This window comes from Trematomus bernacchii, unplaced genomic scaffold (assembly GCF_902827165.1).
Source record: "Trematomus bernacchii unplaced genomic scaffold, fTreBer1.1, whole genome shotgun sequence".
In the NCBI taxonomy this organism is placed as follows: domain Eukaryota; kingdom Metazoa; phylum Chordata; class Actinopteri; order Perciformes; family Nototheniidae; genus Trematomus; species Trematomus bernacchii.
In genome coordinates, this window is record NW_022987584.1 from 1186500 (window position 1) to 1203318 (window position 16819).

A 16819-nucleotide genomic window follows, 5' to 3' on the forward strand; every position below is an offset into this window, starting at 1 on the left:
TACTGAGCAGCAGCAGCTTCTCTCCTAGCTCTGATGTCCCTTCACTTCATACAGTGTGTATTCATACTGAGCAGCAGCCTCTCTCCTAGCTCTGATGTCCCTTCACTTCATACAGTGTGTATTCATACTGAGCAGCAGCCTCTCTACTAGCTCTGATGTCCCTTCACTTCATACAGTGTGTATTCATACTGAGCAGCAGCCTCTCTACTAGCTCTGATGTCCCTTCACTTCATACAGTGTGTATTCATACTGAGCAGCAGCTTCTCTCCTAGCTCTGATGTCCCTTCACTTCATACAGTGTGTATTCATACTGAGCAGCAGCCTCTCTCCTAGCTCTGATGTCCCTTCACTTCATACAGTGTGTATTCATACTGAGCAGCAGCCTCTCTACTAGCTCTGATGTCCCTTCACTTCATACAGTGTGTATTCATACTGAGCAGCAGCAGCCTCTCTACTAGCTCTGATGACCCTTCACTTCATACAGTGTGTATTCATACTGAGCAGCAGCCTCTCTACTAGCTCTGATGTCCCTTCACTTCATACAGTGTGTATTCATACTGAGCAGCAGCTTCTCTACTAGCTCTGATGACCCTTCACTTCATACAGTGTGTATTCATACTGAGCAGCAGCCTCTCTCCTAGCTCTGATGTCCCTTCACTTCATACAGTGTGTATTCATACTGAGCAGCAGCCTCTCTACTAGCTCTGATGTCCCTTCACTTCATACAGTGTGTATTCATACTGAGCAGCAGCCTCTCTCCTAGCTCTGATGTCCCTTCACTTCATACAGTGTGTATTCATACTGAGCAGCAGCCTCTCTACTAGCTCTGATGACCCTTCACTTCATACAGTGTGTATTTATACTGAGCAGCAGCCTCTCTCCTAGCTCTGATGTCCCTTCACTTCATACAGTGTGTATTCATACTGAGCAGCAGCCTCTCTCCTAGCTCTGATGTCCCTTCACTTCATACAGTGTGTATTCATACTGAGCAGCAGCCTCTCTACTAGCTCTGATGTCCCTTCACTTCATACAGTGTGTATTCATACTGAGCAGCAGCCTCTCTACTAGCTCTGATGACCCTTCACTTCATACAGTGTGTATTCATACTGAGCAGCAGCTTCTCTCCTAGCTCTGATGTCCCTTCACTTCATACAGTGTGTATTCATACTGAGCAGCAGCCTCTCTCCTAGCTCTGATGTCCCTTCACTTCATACAGTGTGTATTCATACTGAGCAGCAGCCTCTCTCCTAGCTCTGATGTCCCTTCACTTCATACAGTGTGTATTCATACTGAGCAGCAGCTTCTCTCCTAGCTCTGATGTCCCTTCACTTCATACAGTGTGTATTCATACTGAGCAGCAGCAGCCTCTCTCCTAGCTCTGATGTCCCTTCACTTCATACAGTGTGTATTCATACTGAGCAGCAGCAGCCTCTCTACTAGCTCTGATGTCCCTTCACTTCATACAGTGTGTATTCATACTGAGCAGCAGCAGCCTCTCTACTCAGAACACAACAGTGTTTAATAATCAGCTCTGATTTTAGTTCCTAAAATATTAAAATGTTCAAACTTTTTATCAAAGTTTTACATTTCACCCACATTTTATTCCAGTTTTTTTCCCGGACTGTTTTCCCCGAAAGCATTTTGACATTTTCCCTCAAATATTCTACTTCTAATTCTACTTTAATACTCAGTGTATTTATACTACATCTAAACGCTGTTGGGTGTATTTGAACAGAAGCTGAATTCTCCTCCGCCCCGCAGCCTTCAAGGAAATTCCTCATACATTCCTGGAGAGGTGAGGAGGTGAGGGGGTGAGGAGGTGCGGAGGTAAGGAAGTGAGGAGGAGAGGAGGTAAGGAGGTGAGGGGGTAAGGAGGTAAGGTAAGGAGGTGAGGGGGTAAGGAGGTAAGGAGGTGAGGAGGAAAGGAGGTGAGGTGTTGGAGCAGACAGAAGCCTGTGTGTCCTGCAGAGAGAGAGTACACGTGTCTGACATCACGCAGCTCTGACCTGGATCTCCTCTGACTTTATTTAATTACTTCTTTTGCCTTTTATATCATCTCAGACATTTTGTGATATCTTTCACACATTTCTTCAGTTGTTTTTTATATTTGAGTTCAGTTTCCACAGAGCAGCTGGATCATTAGCAAACATGTTTTATACAGTTAGAACAATCTTTTAGACTTTCTGATCTTTTTAAAAATACTTTTTGAATATTTATCACATATTCTGAGACTGGTTTACGTTCAGAGAGGTACTAAAACTCTTTGAGCCTCTGCTCTCTGAAGTGCTGCTCAAGTGTTAACCAACAAACCCCACACTACACACACACAGCTGTCCACACACACACACACACACACACACACACACACACACACACACACACACACACACACACACACACACACACACACACACACACACACACACACACACACACACACACACACACACACACACACACACACACACACACACACACACACACACACACACACACACACACACACACACCCTATATATTTCATGAATGAACCCTGGATCATAATGACTGTGTGTGTGTGTGTAGCAGCTGGAGAAACATCTGGAAAGTTCATTAACTTCACCACAGAGACCCCGGCTTATCATTTAACACACGCACACGCACACACACACGCACACACACACACACACACAGACACACACACACGGACACACACACACACACACACACACACACACACTTCCTCCTCGTTACATCTCAGTAATAACCAGGTGATATCTGCATCACAGGGACACTTTAATTGCAGATATATCAAATCCTAGTATTCATTTTGTCCCTATCAGTATAGTTTTGATTAGCTCAGCTGTTTTGTTTTTGTAATTGTAATTGTGTATTAATATGTAGTAACATCTTATGAGCAGCACACATTTCCCCTGAGGGACAATACTATATATTATATTATCACATTATATTCTAAATATAGTGGATTATGAGTATAAAGGTGCATTAAATCACAGTATTTAAGGAACACAACTCAATTTTTAGAGTTTCTTCAGTGACAAATATCTCCAGCAGTTTAAATAAATAGCTTTATTAATCATGTTTTAATATCTTTAAAGGGGACTTATGACTTACACATGTATATTAATCATTATTATTCTAAAAAGCCAACAGGGTAAAGTTATAACAAAGTTATAAGGAAGTTAGGAGAGGTTTCAAACAAAAATAAAACCTTATAAAGGGTTAGAAACTGCTTATCAATAAACTTATATTACTGTTTAATCGGTTAACAGTAGATGTGGTTAGCAGTAAGCTAAAGAGAACCGGGGCTACAGCGGGTCTCTCTGCGGCGCCTGGCCGGGAAGAGAGCCTCTGGAGCGGCCTTACCTGGAGAGAGAGGGCCGGCCCACACGGAGCTCTGGAGGAAAGAGAGAGCCAGCAGGCAGAGGAGACGACAGGCGGACATGTTTTCTGTTTCTATCCCCGTCAACCGCGCCGTTTACACCGTAAAACCGTCGCTTTGCTCCGTTATCTCTCCCGTCTTCACTCCCCTCTGAATCCCGAGCCGCTTTCAGATCTCGCGTCAAGATATCGCGAGGGGTAGGACAATGTCAACAGAGTAAAAATTCATAACCCGCCCTCTTTTCAGTGTCAGCCAATGAGAGGGCAGGAAGGTTCGATTGACGTTCTGACAGAGCCAATCGATTGCAGAGGGGCTCCGTGTGAGCCAATCAGAGGAGGACAAATGGAAAGGAGGGGTGTGAGATTTCTGTCTTATTCCAGAAAGTTGGAGAAAGTGAAGCTTTGCCACGTCTGATGCATTCCTGAGGGGAGAGAGACATAAAGAGAGAGAGGGGGAGAGAGAGGGGGAGAGAGAGGGGGAGAGAGAGAGAGAGAGAGAAATATAACATTTATAAGGATTTATATATTTGATCAGAAATGATATTATTTTAAATAATTCCCTGACTCAAAGTACCCTTTGCTGTGAAACCATTAGTTTTAAAACAAATAAAAAGACATTTACATACAAATCTGAATCTACTTTCTTCATCACGTCAACTTCATCACGTCACCACGTCGCCACGCCCCTTGTGACGTGTTGCCGTGGTAACAGCATGACAACACTCTCCGGAGTAAACAGAGGTATTTATATGTGTCGCTTTAAACCTGAGTTTTTATTAAATACATGAGATATAATAAAGTGATGAAGAGGAAGAGGTTCTTCACCCCGCTGGAGGTGTCCTCTCACAACACGGAGGCCGACCTGTGGGTCTCTTTCCTGGGCAAAGTGTGCGACCTCACCCCGCTGATGGAGGAGCACAAAGGTGGAGTAATAACAGACATATTCATCATTGATCTGTAAATGCTCATATATTCATATTTTAGCGTTTGATACACCTCGTTTCCTCCATGGGGAATAAATAACAACCTTTCCCTGTTTTTAGCTTTTTTATTTATATTTAAAATCGAAAATAAATCTCTAAATCTGTATTTATTTTTATATATTTTTTCAAAAAAGCGGTAAGAAAAAAACATCTGTATTTATTTCTCAGCAGATTTAACATTTACAAATAAAATAAAATGTGTTAGAGTTTTTTATGTTTCTTTGGTCTGAAAAATATAAAAAATGTCTCTGTATTTATTTATTAAAAATCAAAGAAACTTAAAAGTAGGGCAAATAATGAAGTCAAACTCAATAGCAGTGGGAGTGGAAGCAGGGGGTTGTGATGGGTTAAAATGACATATGCTGTATTTACCACTTGTTGCCTTTGCTGCACAGATGGCACGCAAACAAACATGCCTACAGTATATTTTAATAAAGCTAGACTGTCACTGATTGTTGTTAACAGCTTCAGCTAAGAGCATCGATTTACAGCTATTGTTCCCTTTAAACGGGGGGGGGGGGGCCTCTCTGCACGGAGGAGCCGCGGAGAAGAGACACACGTTCACTCACACGAGGCCGTTTGCGTTTTATGCACAGTATTCGTATTCAAAAAAGTCTTCCGTTCACATGCATTTGTTTCATTTAACGTGTCTGTTCAAACGAGGCCGCTGGAAACTCTGTAGTACATATGCTGGGACTGTAAGTGGCGCTGTACTTCCACACGAGACCGCTCGAAAGCTGTAGTACATATGGCGGGACTGTAAGTGGCGCTGTAACTTCCGCCACAAAATACACCAAAAGCAGCGAGTAAGATCCCCCCCCCGATGTGTGTGAGGCACAAACAAAACAAACAAACGAAGATGGAGCTATTTTCGTGGTCCGACGACGAGGTGGAACTTCTTTTAAGTGTAACACTTGAGTATAAGACGACAAAAATACAGGATAATGTAGACTGGGAGTCCTGCAAGCCTAAATATACGGAGATAGCCGACTTATTTCAGGCGCAATATCCGAGGACCCCGACTGAAAAAGATTTCCCTCACGAGAAGAACACAATTTCACAGGGCCAGCTTACAGCGAAACTAAAACAGGTACAAGGGGACTTGTTCGACATGGAAGAGTCGTCGCCCGGACCAAGTTCATCCCCGAGTTTGGAGCATTCCACGGATTTGCCAGAGTCGAGTAGATCCAACGGAACTCTGCCAACTGCTGCGGTTGTGAGTCATCGCAGGGATCTGCTCCAGGTATGTTCATGATTTCAATCTTAAAGGGCTTGCTATATACTATGATGCAGTACCTTCCACTGAAAAACTGAACCGGTTTAAGCTTGGTAAAATTAGAAAGTATTTAGAGCTGTTTTATTTGTAAAATGTATTGAGAGCTATTTCACAACATGCCTTTTGTGTTCTGTTATCTGGTGGCTATGGTCCTATTGTGTATTAATTCAAACTTTCTCTGGTTTATTATAGGCACGGCTGGACGGCCACAGGAGTGACCGCATGAAGAGGAAGCTTCCAGCTGAACATGCGGTGCAGGAAGAGCTGCGATTAAAAAGCCGGATGTTGGACTTAATGGAGGAAGCAACCAGCCGCAGCGCAGCCAGCATGGATCGTATGAACAACACCATGGACAACATTAATGTGACTGTACAGAATGGCCTTTCCCTGATGAGCCAGTTCATGCAAGTTCATACTAACAACAGTGGATATGGACACTTCCAGGTGCCCTCATACCCACCCCGAAGGCCACACCAAGATTAAACCCCTCTGTACCACACACCCCACAGCAACAATCTCCTCCATATTCATTCAGGCGGTCACTGGATGAGGAGGAGCAGTAAAGCAGTGAGCTTCTTTTTTTTTCACAGCACTTTTTGGTCAAAGGAAGTCTGTAAACATTTTTATTTTTAACTCCACCAGACTTTGTACAAATGGAGAATCACTTTTTTTTTAAGCCTTTTTTTTTTAGCTAGCAAAAGTATTTTTTTCCCTTTTACTGTGTACACATTTATAAATAATGTTATTAATAAAAAACCTTATTAAAATAAAAGAACAGTCTTGTCTTTCATGTAAGGGTCAATGTACTCCGCAAGCACTCTCCTCACTCTCTTTCCTTCTCCCTCATTACAGTCAGTGAGATATCTATATCAGTGTGTGGGAGGCTGTAAGTCCTTTTCACCTTGTAAACCTAATTTTGACTAAATACACCACATTTATGAAAAGTAACCCCCCCCTAGTGTCAAATATCTGAACTGTGATATGTCACATTGGGCCTTAATGGTAAAGCCCAAACTATTGTTAGGCATATATTATAGTCTCAGATATATAAAAAACATGTCTATGAAGTGTTTTGCTCAAAATACCAAAAAAATTACCCATTATAGCCTCATTCCCTTCTATTTCATCTCTGGAATCAATATGATCAGTATTATGCATTTCACAAAGAAAGTTTGCATTATGATTTTTATGAATTGTATAAATTCAACTTTGATTCAACATTTGCTTATATTACTTTTACTGAAAATCCTCAAATATTGGTTAAAATACTATTTAGAGAAGGGAAGGTAACACAATCTTAACAGGTTAATATAATAGTTTTTTACTACAGTGTATGTACTATGTTTCGCTAGTGGCCAATACAGTCTGAAAATACCATATCAAAATGTACGGTTCTTTTACTATATGTGTAAATAAATACAGTACAAAATATATATGGACAACCTGACTCGGTAGAATGGGCCATATAACTTCATTCATGAGGATGATGACATTTGTTGCACATTAAGTTCAAAGAAAGTCTGGAAGTGGTTGCAGCCAATTTTATTTTTAGTTTCACACTTTTGACATTGGAGAATCACATAGTTATTTGCTTAGTTTCACACATGTGACATGCATTAAAAAGTACTAAAAACAGTTAGGATATAATACAAAAAATCCTGTAACAGTCCTCAGATTTAGCAGCCAGGTACATATACCTAGCCAGGTATATGAATATTGTACAGCAGCCTGTCGCTGAAGGAGCTGCACAGTGAGGACAGGGAATGTAACAAAGAATGTTTATCACATCTTAATAAACACCTTTAAAAAATTTTTACAGTCTATGTACATACATGGTATGGCCTCCTCTTCATCCACAATCTGTTTTTTCAGAGCAGGGATCTTTCCAGTTTTTAAGTACATGTTTAGCTTGGAATTAGCAAAGACCCGTGCATCATGCACACTCCCAGGCCACTTTACCACGACATCCATGAATCGGTACCTGTAATCACAGACAGCCTGTACATTAAAGGAATATTTTCCTTTCCTGTTGATGTAACTAGTGGAGTCGTTAGATGGCTGCTTGATTTCGATGTGGGTTCCGTCCACTGCTCCTAAACATTGTGGCATGCCATGTGTACAATGGAACCCCTCAACCAGATCCGCGGTCTCGAGCTCAGTAAAAGGCAGCTTGATGTATTTTGGACCCAGGTGGATGGTGATCGCTCTGCATGTCTCCCTAATAATGAGGGACAAAGACGGGCGGGAAACTCCGAAGGCGTTAGCAGTCTTCCGTAGCCTTCCCTCGTCGCTCAGGTAATAAAGAACCGCAGCAACCCTTTTCAGTGGATCAATTGGCGCCCTCATGTTTGTAGTTTTCTTTTCGATATATGGGCGCAGTTCTTCAGTCAGGGCAACGACAGAGGCTTTGGACATGCGGAAGTTCTCCCTCCATTCATCGTCCACGACAACGCCATTGACAAAATTGTCCCACCAACTGCTAGTTCTGCCCGGTCTTACCCAAAACTTTCTCCTGGTCGCCCTTCTGGTTGTTCTCCGCGGTGGATTTAGCCACATGTCGTGTATGTGGTTCTTCATGTCCACTAGTTGCTTGTGGTTGTCGTAGAAGCACCGTAGTTGTAGCACTAACATATTAATCATGGTCAGTAGCGTCTGGAGCACAACAGCAACCCTGTGATCCGCCATTCTTGTTGTTGTTGTTGTAGAAACAAATCAGCAATGAGGCGGGGGAGAGGTGGGAAGAGGTGCGAAGAGGCGGGGCTGTCGTTATTTTTTCAGGCAATATTCGTATAGAGGCGATTAAACTGACTCGGTTGACCCCCCAGAGCGTTTCGTTTGCAAATCTATCCACCTTGGGACCCGTTATCGTTTGTGTGGTCAGTTTCTATCGGCCTCGTCTAAATAATAGGGCTATACGCACGCGAAACTATGCAGATACAAGCCGTTTTATCCTCGTCTAAACGGCGCCGAATCACAGTGATCTGCTATTTTAAAGTAAATTCAACACATATCGACCCTAAATATAGCATATATTAAGAACGAGAAAGTGTTAACATCGTTTTTTGTAAAAATATGACAAATGTGCGAGGGTGATGACATCAGAGCATCGTCCTATGGGCTTAGCCCCAGACAGGTACAACAGGTATTCACTCAGAGGGGGGTAGTTACCCATTTACATGTCAAAAAGCAACATACAGTAGGCGGGTGGGGGATGGTGAACGTTTACATTTATCTACAGAATACATTTAATTTAAGGGGAGCAGTTACTGAGAAGTATATAATGAGAACTGCTACCAATGGTGGCCTATTTAGTTTATTAAGAAATACATATTTTTAGCTTTTTTTTATCTGCAGTAGGAAATGGAGCGGACCTGCAGAGAGTAGCGTCACATTTGAACATATAACATATTTGAACATATAATTGAATTAAAATCATTAAACAATTGTAAACCATAACAATGTACGTAACATTGTTGATTGTCAATGAGTATATTAATTGACCATGTGCTATTATACATAAAATATTGTAAAGATTAGAGGTCAATCACCACAGTGTGTTCAAAATGTCTGCCAAAGAGGAACATGGCATCATGTGATGCTGGTGACATGGTATTGGGACAAACAATTTGTGAGTTAAAGGGGGAAGTTCTGTTAGTAACATAGTTGACAGAACTTTTGCGGACATTCATATATTAAGATATTTAAATTATTTAAAGGGGGAAATCAATTAAAAATATGTTATTATTCTTTAGTATTTAGACTTTTGAAATAAATGAATCATTTTTTAAATTTACTTTAATGGTTTTTATTCATTATTTTGAATCCAAGACACCCTCAACTGAAAAACGGACATAGCAAAAACTGACAATTTAAGAACATCATGACACATTTCAAGCTAAATAAAGCATAGGATGCACATAATGTTTGTGTGATATTATAACATGCTTTCCAATAATAGGCAAAATATGATATTTTTGAAGAAAATAGTTAGAATAATTATAATTATCATCAATGGACATCAATGGACATGGAATGTACCCTAAATTGTAGAATCACTCAGCAGTTACATACACCAAACCTTCCAGTTATATTCCTATCAATATTATGAAGGCTTTTACAGAAGGGTTTGGTCATATATAATTCATAGCCTGAATTATATAACATTTTATACCTAAAAACATGGTGAAAATTGATATTTTAGGGCTGTTGACAGTATTTTCTGATTTATGGAGTGATACAAAGAGATATCACTCACTCAATTTCACTTTCCACTATGTCCACCGTTGTTTTTCACAACCAATGGCAGAACTTTATTGAGGCCTGTAATTAGTCAACTACAGGTCTCTTGAGTCAGTCTTTTTCTTCCAAAAAGCTTGTGACAAGATGTTATTGCTCTTGGGGCATTAAAAACAAGATTTTAACTTTAGTTTTTTATATAATATCTGCATTTTCTATTGTGAAAAACTAAGTCTTAGTTATTTAATATATAGCGCCATCTCCTGGTTAAACCCTGAAATTGGAGAATAGTGGGAGGGCCTAACATTCCTGAATACTGGTCTTTGGCAGGCAACTGGCTGGCAGTCGGCAGGAAGCTGTATGCTGGGGTCCAAAATAAGAGGCTCCATCTGTAGATGTTTAATGTCCTCTAAATACTTTTGTAATACTTTTGAAATGAAGGAGACGTCTTGCTGCTGCCCATCCTGGAGTTCGCTGGGCGGGACATCAGCCGCTGGTTCGATCCCGACACCAACGACGTGAGCGACACTCAAACAACGATGTGCATTTTGTACATTCTTAATTTTTTAATGCATACTTCTTAGTTATTAACATTAAGCTGTCTTTGGCTCTTTTCTGCTGTAACAATGTACATTTCCCCTCTGTGGGGCTGATGAAGGTATTCTGATTCTGATCTGAAACCGACCAATCAGAGAGCAGCTCTGTTTCCTGCTCACCTGTGTGTCTCTGTGCTCAGGTGCTCCAGAACGTGGACCCCCTTTCAGTGAGATTTCGGTAGAACCTCCCACAGTTAGCTGTGGGAGGTTCTACCGAAATCTCACTGAAAACACCATTAAAATTAAAATACCATTAAAATACCATTAAAACACCATTAAAATACCATTAAAATACCATTAAAATACCATTAAAATACCAATAAAATACCAATAAAATACCAATAAAATACCATTAAATTACCATTAAAATATCATTAAAACACCATTAAAATACCAATAAAATATCATTAAATTACCAATAAAATACCATTAAAATACCATTAAAACACCATTAAAATACTATTAAAATATCAATAAAATACCATTAAATTACCATTAAAATATCATTAACACACCATTAAAATATCATTAAAATACCAATAAAATACCATTAAATTACCATTAAAATACCATTAAAATATCATAAAAATACCAATAAAATACCATTAAATTACCATTAACACACCATTAAAATACCAATAAAATACCAATAAAATACCAATAAAATACCATTAAAATACCAATAAAATACCATTAAAATATAATTAAAACACCATTAAAATATCATTAAAATACAATTAAATTACCATTAAAATACCATTAAAATACCATTATAATACCATTAAAAAACCATTAAAACACCATTAAAACACCATTAAAATACCATTAAAACACAATTAAAACACCATTAAAACACCATTAAAATACCATTATAATACCATTAAAACACCATTAAAATACCATTAAAATACCATTAAAATACCATTAAAATACTATTAAAATACCATTAAAATACTATTAAAATATCATAAAAATACCAATAAATTACCATTAAAATACCATTAAAATACCAATAAAATACCATTAAAATACCAATAAAATACCATTAAATTACCATTAAAATACCATTAAAATATCATAAAAATACCAATAAAATACCATTAAAACACCATTAAAATATCATTAAAATACCAATAAAAAACATTAAAACACCATTAAAACACCATTAAAACACAATTAAAACACCATTAAAACACAATTAAAACACCATTAAAATACCATTAAAATTCTATTAAAATACCATTAAAATACCATTAAAACACCATTAAAACACCATTAAAATACCATTACAAAACCAATAAAATACCATTAAAATATCATTAAAATACCATTAAAATTCTATTAAAATACCATTAAAATACCATTAAAACACCATTAAAATACCATTACAAAACCAATAAAATACCATTAAAACACCATTAAAATTAAAATACCATTAAAATACCATTAAAACACCATTAAAATACCATTAAAATACCATTAAAATACCATTAAAATACCAATAAAATACCAATAAAATACCAATAAAATACCATTAAATTACCATTAAAATATCATTAAAACACCATTAAAATACCAATAAAATATCATTAAATTACCAATAAAATACCATTAAAATACCATTAAAACACCATTAAAATACTATTAAAATATCAATAAAATACCATTAAATTACCATTAAAATATCATTAACACACCATTAAAATATCATTAAAATACCAATAAAATACCATTAAATTACCATTAAAATACCATTAAAATATCATAAAAATACCAATAAAATACCATTAAATTACCATTAACACACCATTAAAATACCAATAAAATACCAATAAAATACCAATAAAATACCATTAAAATACCAATAAAATACCATTAAATTACCATTAAAATATAATTAAAACACCATTAAAATATCATTAAAATACAATTAAATTACCATTAAAATACCATTAAAATACCATTATAATACCATTAAAAAACCATTAAAACACCATTAAAACACCATTAAAATACCATTAAAACACAATTAAAACACCATTAAAACACCATTAAAATACCATTATAATACCATTAAAACACCATTAAAATACCATTAAAATACCATTAAAATACTATTAAAATACCATTAAAATACTATTAAAATATCATAAAAATACCAATAATTACCATTAAAATACCATTAAAATACCAATAAAATACCATTAAAATACCAATAAAATACCATTAAATTACCATTAAAATACCATTAAAATATCATAAAAATACCAATAAAATACCATTAAAACACCATTAAAATATCATTAAAATACCAATAAAAAACATTAAAACACCATTAAAACACCATTAAAACACAATTAAAACACCATTAAAACACAATTAAAACACCATTAAAATACCATTACAAAACCAATAAAATACCATTAAAATATCATTAAAATACCATTAAAATTCTATTAAAATACCATTAAAATACCATTAAAACACCATTAAAATACCATTACAAAACCAATAAAATACCATTAAAATACCATTAAAACACCATTAAAATACCATTAAAATACTATTAAAATACCATTAAAATACCATTAAAACACCATTAAAACACCATTAAAATACCATTACAAAACCAATAAAATACCATTAAAATATCATTAAAATACCATTAAAATACTATTAAAATACCATTAAAATATCATAAAAATACCAATAAATTACCATTAAAATACCATTAAAACACCATTAAATACAATTATAATATCATTAAAATACCATTAAAACACCATTAAATACAATTATAATATCATTAAAATACCATTAAAACACCAATAAAACACCTGTGTCTCTGTTCTCAGGTGCTCAGGTACGTGGACCCCCTCACTAACTGCGTGAGGTTCTTCACCCCGAGGGGCCGCTTCCTGCACGTCCCCCCTGCCGGGCCTCGCTCTGATTGGCCCTCGATCAGGGGCGCCCCCTGGTGGAGGGACGAGCGTTACGTGGTGGGAAACCTGTCGAGGAAAACCCGCTGGATCCGGATCGTCAACACGTTGACATCCCAGGAGCAGCGGCTGCAGGTACACTGGTTTATCACCTGAGATGAATTAATGAGGTAATGTCAGGTAAGGAGACCCTGCAGGAGGTGTAGTATAACGATGTGTCTCAGGTGTGAGGAGACCCTGCAGGAGGTGTAGTATAACAATGTGTCTCAGGTGTGAGGAGACCCTGCAGGAGGTGTAGTATAACGATGTGTCTCAGGTGTGAGGAGACCCTGCAGGAGGTGTAGTATAACGATGTGTCTCAGGTGTGAGGAGACCCTGCAGGAGGTGTAGTATAACGATGTGTCTCAGGTGTGCAGTGAGGAGACCCTGCAGGAGGTGTAGTATAAAGATGTGTCTCAGGTGTGCAGTGAGGAGACCCTGCAGGTGGTGTAGTATAACGATGTGTCTCAGGTGTGAGGAGACCCTGCAGGAGGTGTAGTATAACGATGTGTCTCAGGTGTGAGGAGACCCTGCAGGAGGTGTAGTATAACGATGTGTCTCAGGTGTGAGGAGACCCTGCAGGAGGTGTAGTATAACGATGTGTCTCAGGTGTGAGGAGACCCTGCAGGAGGTGTAGTATAACGATGTGTCTCAGGTGTGAGGAGACCCTGCAGGAGGTGTAGTATAACGATGTGTCTCAGGTGTGCAGTGAGGAGACCCTGCAGGAGGTGTAGTATAACGATGTGTCTCAGGTGTGAGGAGACCCTGCAGGAGGTGTAGTATAACGATGTGTCTCAGGTGTGAGGAGACCCTGCAGGAGGTGTAGTATAACGATGTGTCTCAGGTGTGAGGAGACCCTGCAGGAGGTGTAGTATAAAGATGTGTCTCAGGTGTGAGGAGAACCTGCAGGAGGTGTAGTATAACGATGTGTCTCAGGTGTGAGGAGACCCTGCAGGAGGTGTAGTATAACGATGTGTCTCAGGTGTGAGGAGACCCTGCAGGAGGTGTAGTATAACGATGTGTCTCAGGTGTGCAGTGAGGAGACCCTGCAGGAGGTGCAGCTCCGGTACCTGGAGGTCAACGCTCACGCCGGGAGCTACACCTGGACGCACAGCGGGGGGGGCGGTACTGGACCTGAGCCGGACTCTGGAGGAGAACCAGGTCCGAGACGAGGACCAGGAGGACCTGAGGATGACCTCTGACCTCTGCCCCCCCGCCGTGCTGCTGCTCTACAACGACGACCTGACCGAGGGGTAACCTCTGGTGACCCTCTGATGACCTCTGGTGACCCTCTGATGACCTCTGGTGACCCTCTGATGACCTCTGGTGACCTCTGAGGATATATAACAGAGAGTGATTCAATAAATATTCAGTAGATATATCTGAGTGATGTTATTCAGTCTGAAACGCCTCCATTACACTCCTTTGTTTACTTTCAGAACATAGTGACATCACAGCGCTCCAACACATTGCACGTGATGAGGGGCGGGACATAGTGACATCACAGCGCTCCAACACATTGCACGTGATGAGGGGCGGGACATAATGACATCACAGCGCTCCAACACATTGCACGTGATGAGGGGCGGGACATAGTGACATCACAGCGCTCCAACACATTGCACGTGATGAGGGGCGGGACATAGTGACATCACAGCGCTCCAACACATTGCACGTGATGAGGGGCGGGACATAGTGACATCACAGCGCTCCAACACATTGCACGTGATGAGGGGCGGGACATAGTGACATCACAGCGCTCCAACACATTGCACGTGATGAGGGGCGGGACATAGTGACATCACAGCGCTCCAACACATTGCACGTGATGAGGGGCGGGACATAGTGACATCACAGCGCTCCAACACATTGCACGTGATGAGGGGCGGGACATAGTGACACCACAGCGCTCCAACACATTGCACGTGATGAGGGGCGGGACATAGTGACACCACAGCGCTCCAACACATTGCACGTGATGAGGGGCGGGACATAGTGACATCACTGCGCTCCAACACATTGCACGTGATGAGGGGCGGGACATAGTGACATCACAGCGCTCCAACACATTGCACGTGATGAGGGGCGGGACATAGTGACATCACAGCGCTCCAACACATTGCACGTGATGAGGGGCGGGACATAGTGACATCACAGCGCTCCAACACATTGCACGTGATGAGGGGCGGGACATAGTGACATCACAGCGCTCCAACACATTGCACGTGATGAGGGGCGGGACATAGTGACATCACAGCGCTCCAACACATTGCACGTGATGAGGGGCGGGACATAGTGACATCACAGCGCTCCAACACATTGCACGTGATGAGGGGCGGGACATAGTGACATCACAGCGCTCCAACACATTGCACGTGATGAGGGGCTGGACATAGTGACATCACAGCGCTCCAACACATTGCACGTGATGAGGGGCTGGACATAGTGACATCACAGCGCTCCAACACATTGCACGTGATGAGGGGCGGGACATAGTGACATCACAGCGCTCCAACACATTGCACGTGATGAGGGGCGGGACATAGTGACATCACAGCGCTCCAACACATTGCACGTGATGAGGGGCGGGACATAGTGACATCACAGCGCTCCAACACATTGCACGTGATGAGGGGCGGGACATAGTGACATCACAGCGCTCCAACACATTGTACGTGATGAGGGGCGGGACATAGTGACATCACTGCGCTCCAACACATTGTACGTGATGAGGGGCGGGACATAGTGACATCACAGCGCTCCAACACATTGCACGTGATGAGGGGCGGGACATAGTGACATCACAGCGCTCCAACACATTGCACGTGATGAGGGGCGGGACATAGTGACATCACAGCGCTCCAACACATTGCACGTGATGAGGGGCGGGACATAGTGACACCACAGCGCTCCAACACATTGCACGTGATGAGGGGCGGGATATAGTGACACCACAGCGCTCCAACACATTGCACGTGATGAGGGGCGGGACATAGTGACACCACTGCGCTCCAACACATTGCACGTGATGAGGGGCGGGACATAGTGACATCACAGCGCTCCAACACATTGCACGTGATGAGGGGCGGGACATAGTGACATCACAGCGCTCCAACACATTGCACGTGATGAGGGGCGGGACATAGTGACATCACAGCGCTCCAACACATTGCACGTGATGAGGGGCGGGACATAGTGACATCACAGCGCTCCAACACATTGCACGTGATGAGGGGCGGGACATAGTGACATCACAGCGCTCCAACACATTGCACGTGATGAGGGGCGGGACATAGTGACATCACAGCGCTCCAACACATTGCACGTGATGAGGGCGGGACATAGTGACACCACAGCGCTCCAACACAT

The 16819-nt window shown here is 40.6% G+C and overlaps 3 protein-coding genes across 3 annotated transcripts in view; 2 read left to right on the forward strand and 1 right to left on the reverse strand.

Moving 5' to 3' along the window:
* plod3 (procollagen-lysine, 2-oxoglutarate 5-dioxygenase 3) overlaps positions 1–3554 on the reverse strand; it is a 25206-nt gene extending 21652 nt beyond the window's left edge. The window contains 1 exon segment of the mRNA XM_034128327.1: positions 3367–3554. Within this exon segment, the coding sequence (XP_033984218.1) occupies positions 3367–3445 (79 nt within the window). The 5' untranslated portion in view covers positions 3446–3554.
* A 550-nt stretch (positions 3555–4104) lies between these two features.
* On the forward strand, positions 4105–14818 carry LOC117480783 (cytochrome b5 domain-containing protein 1). The gene is given in 5 exon segments (XM_034128241.1): positions 4105–4304; positions 10318–10394; positions 13328–13546; positions 14479–14565; positions 14567–14818. Coding segments are annotated over 5 exon segments (663 nt in total). The 5' UTR covers positions 4105–4165; the 3' UTR covers positions 14708–14818.
* On the forward strand, positions 5218–6333 carry LOC117480782. Its single transcript, XM_034128240.1, has 2 exons — positions 5218–5607; positions 5833–6333. The coding sequence occupies exons 1-2, from the start codon at positions 5224–5226 to the stop codon at positions 6121–6123; spliced, it is 675 nt and encodes a 224-aa protein (XP_033984131.1). The 5' UTR covers positions 5218–5223; the 3' UTR covers positions 6124–6333.
* Positions 14819–16819: the final 2001 nt, after the last annotated feature.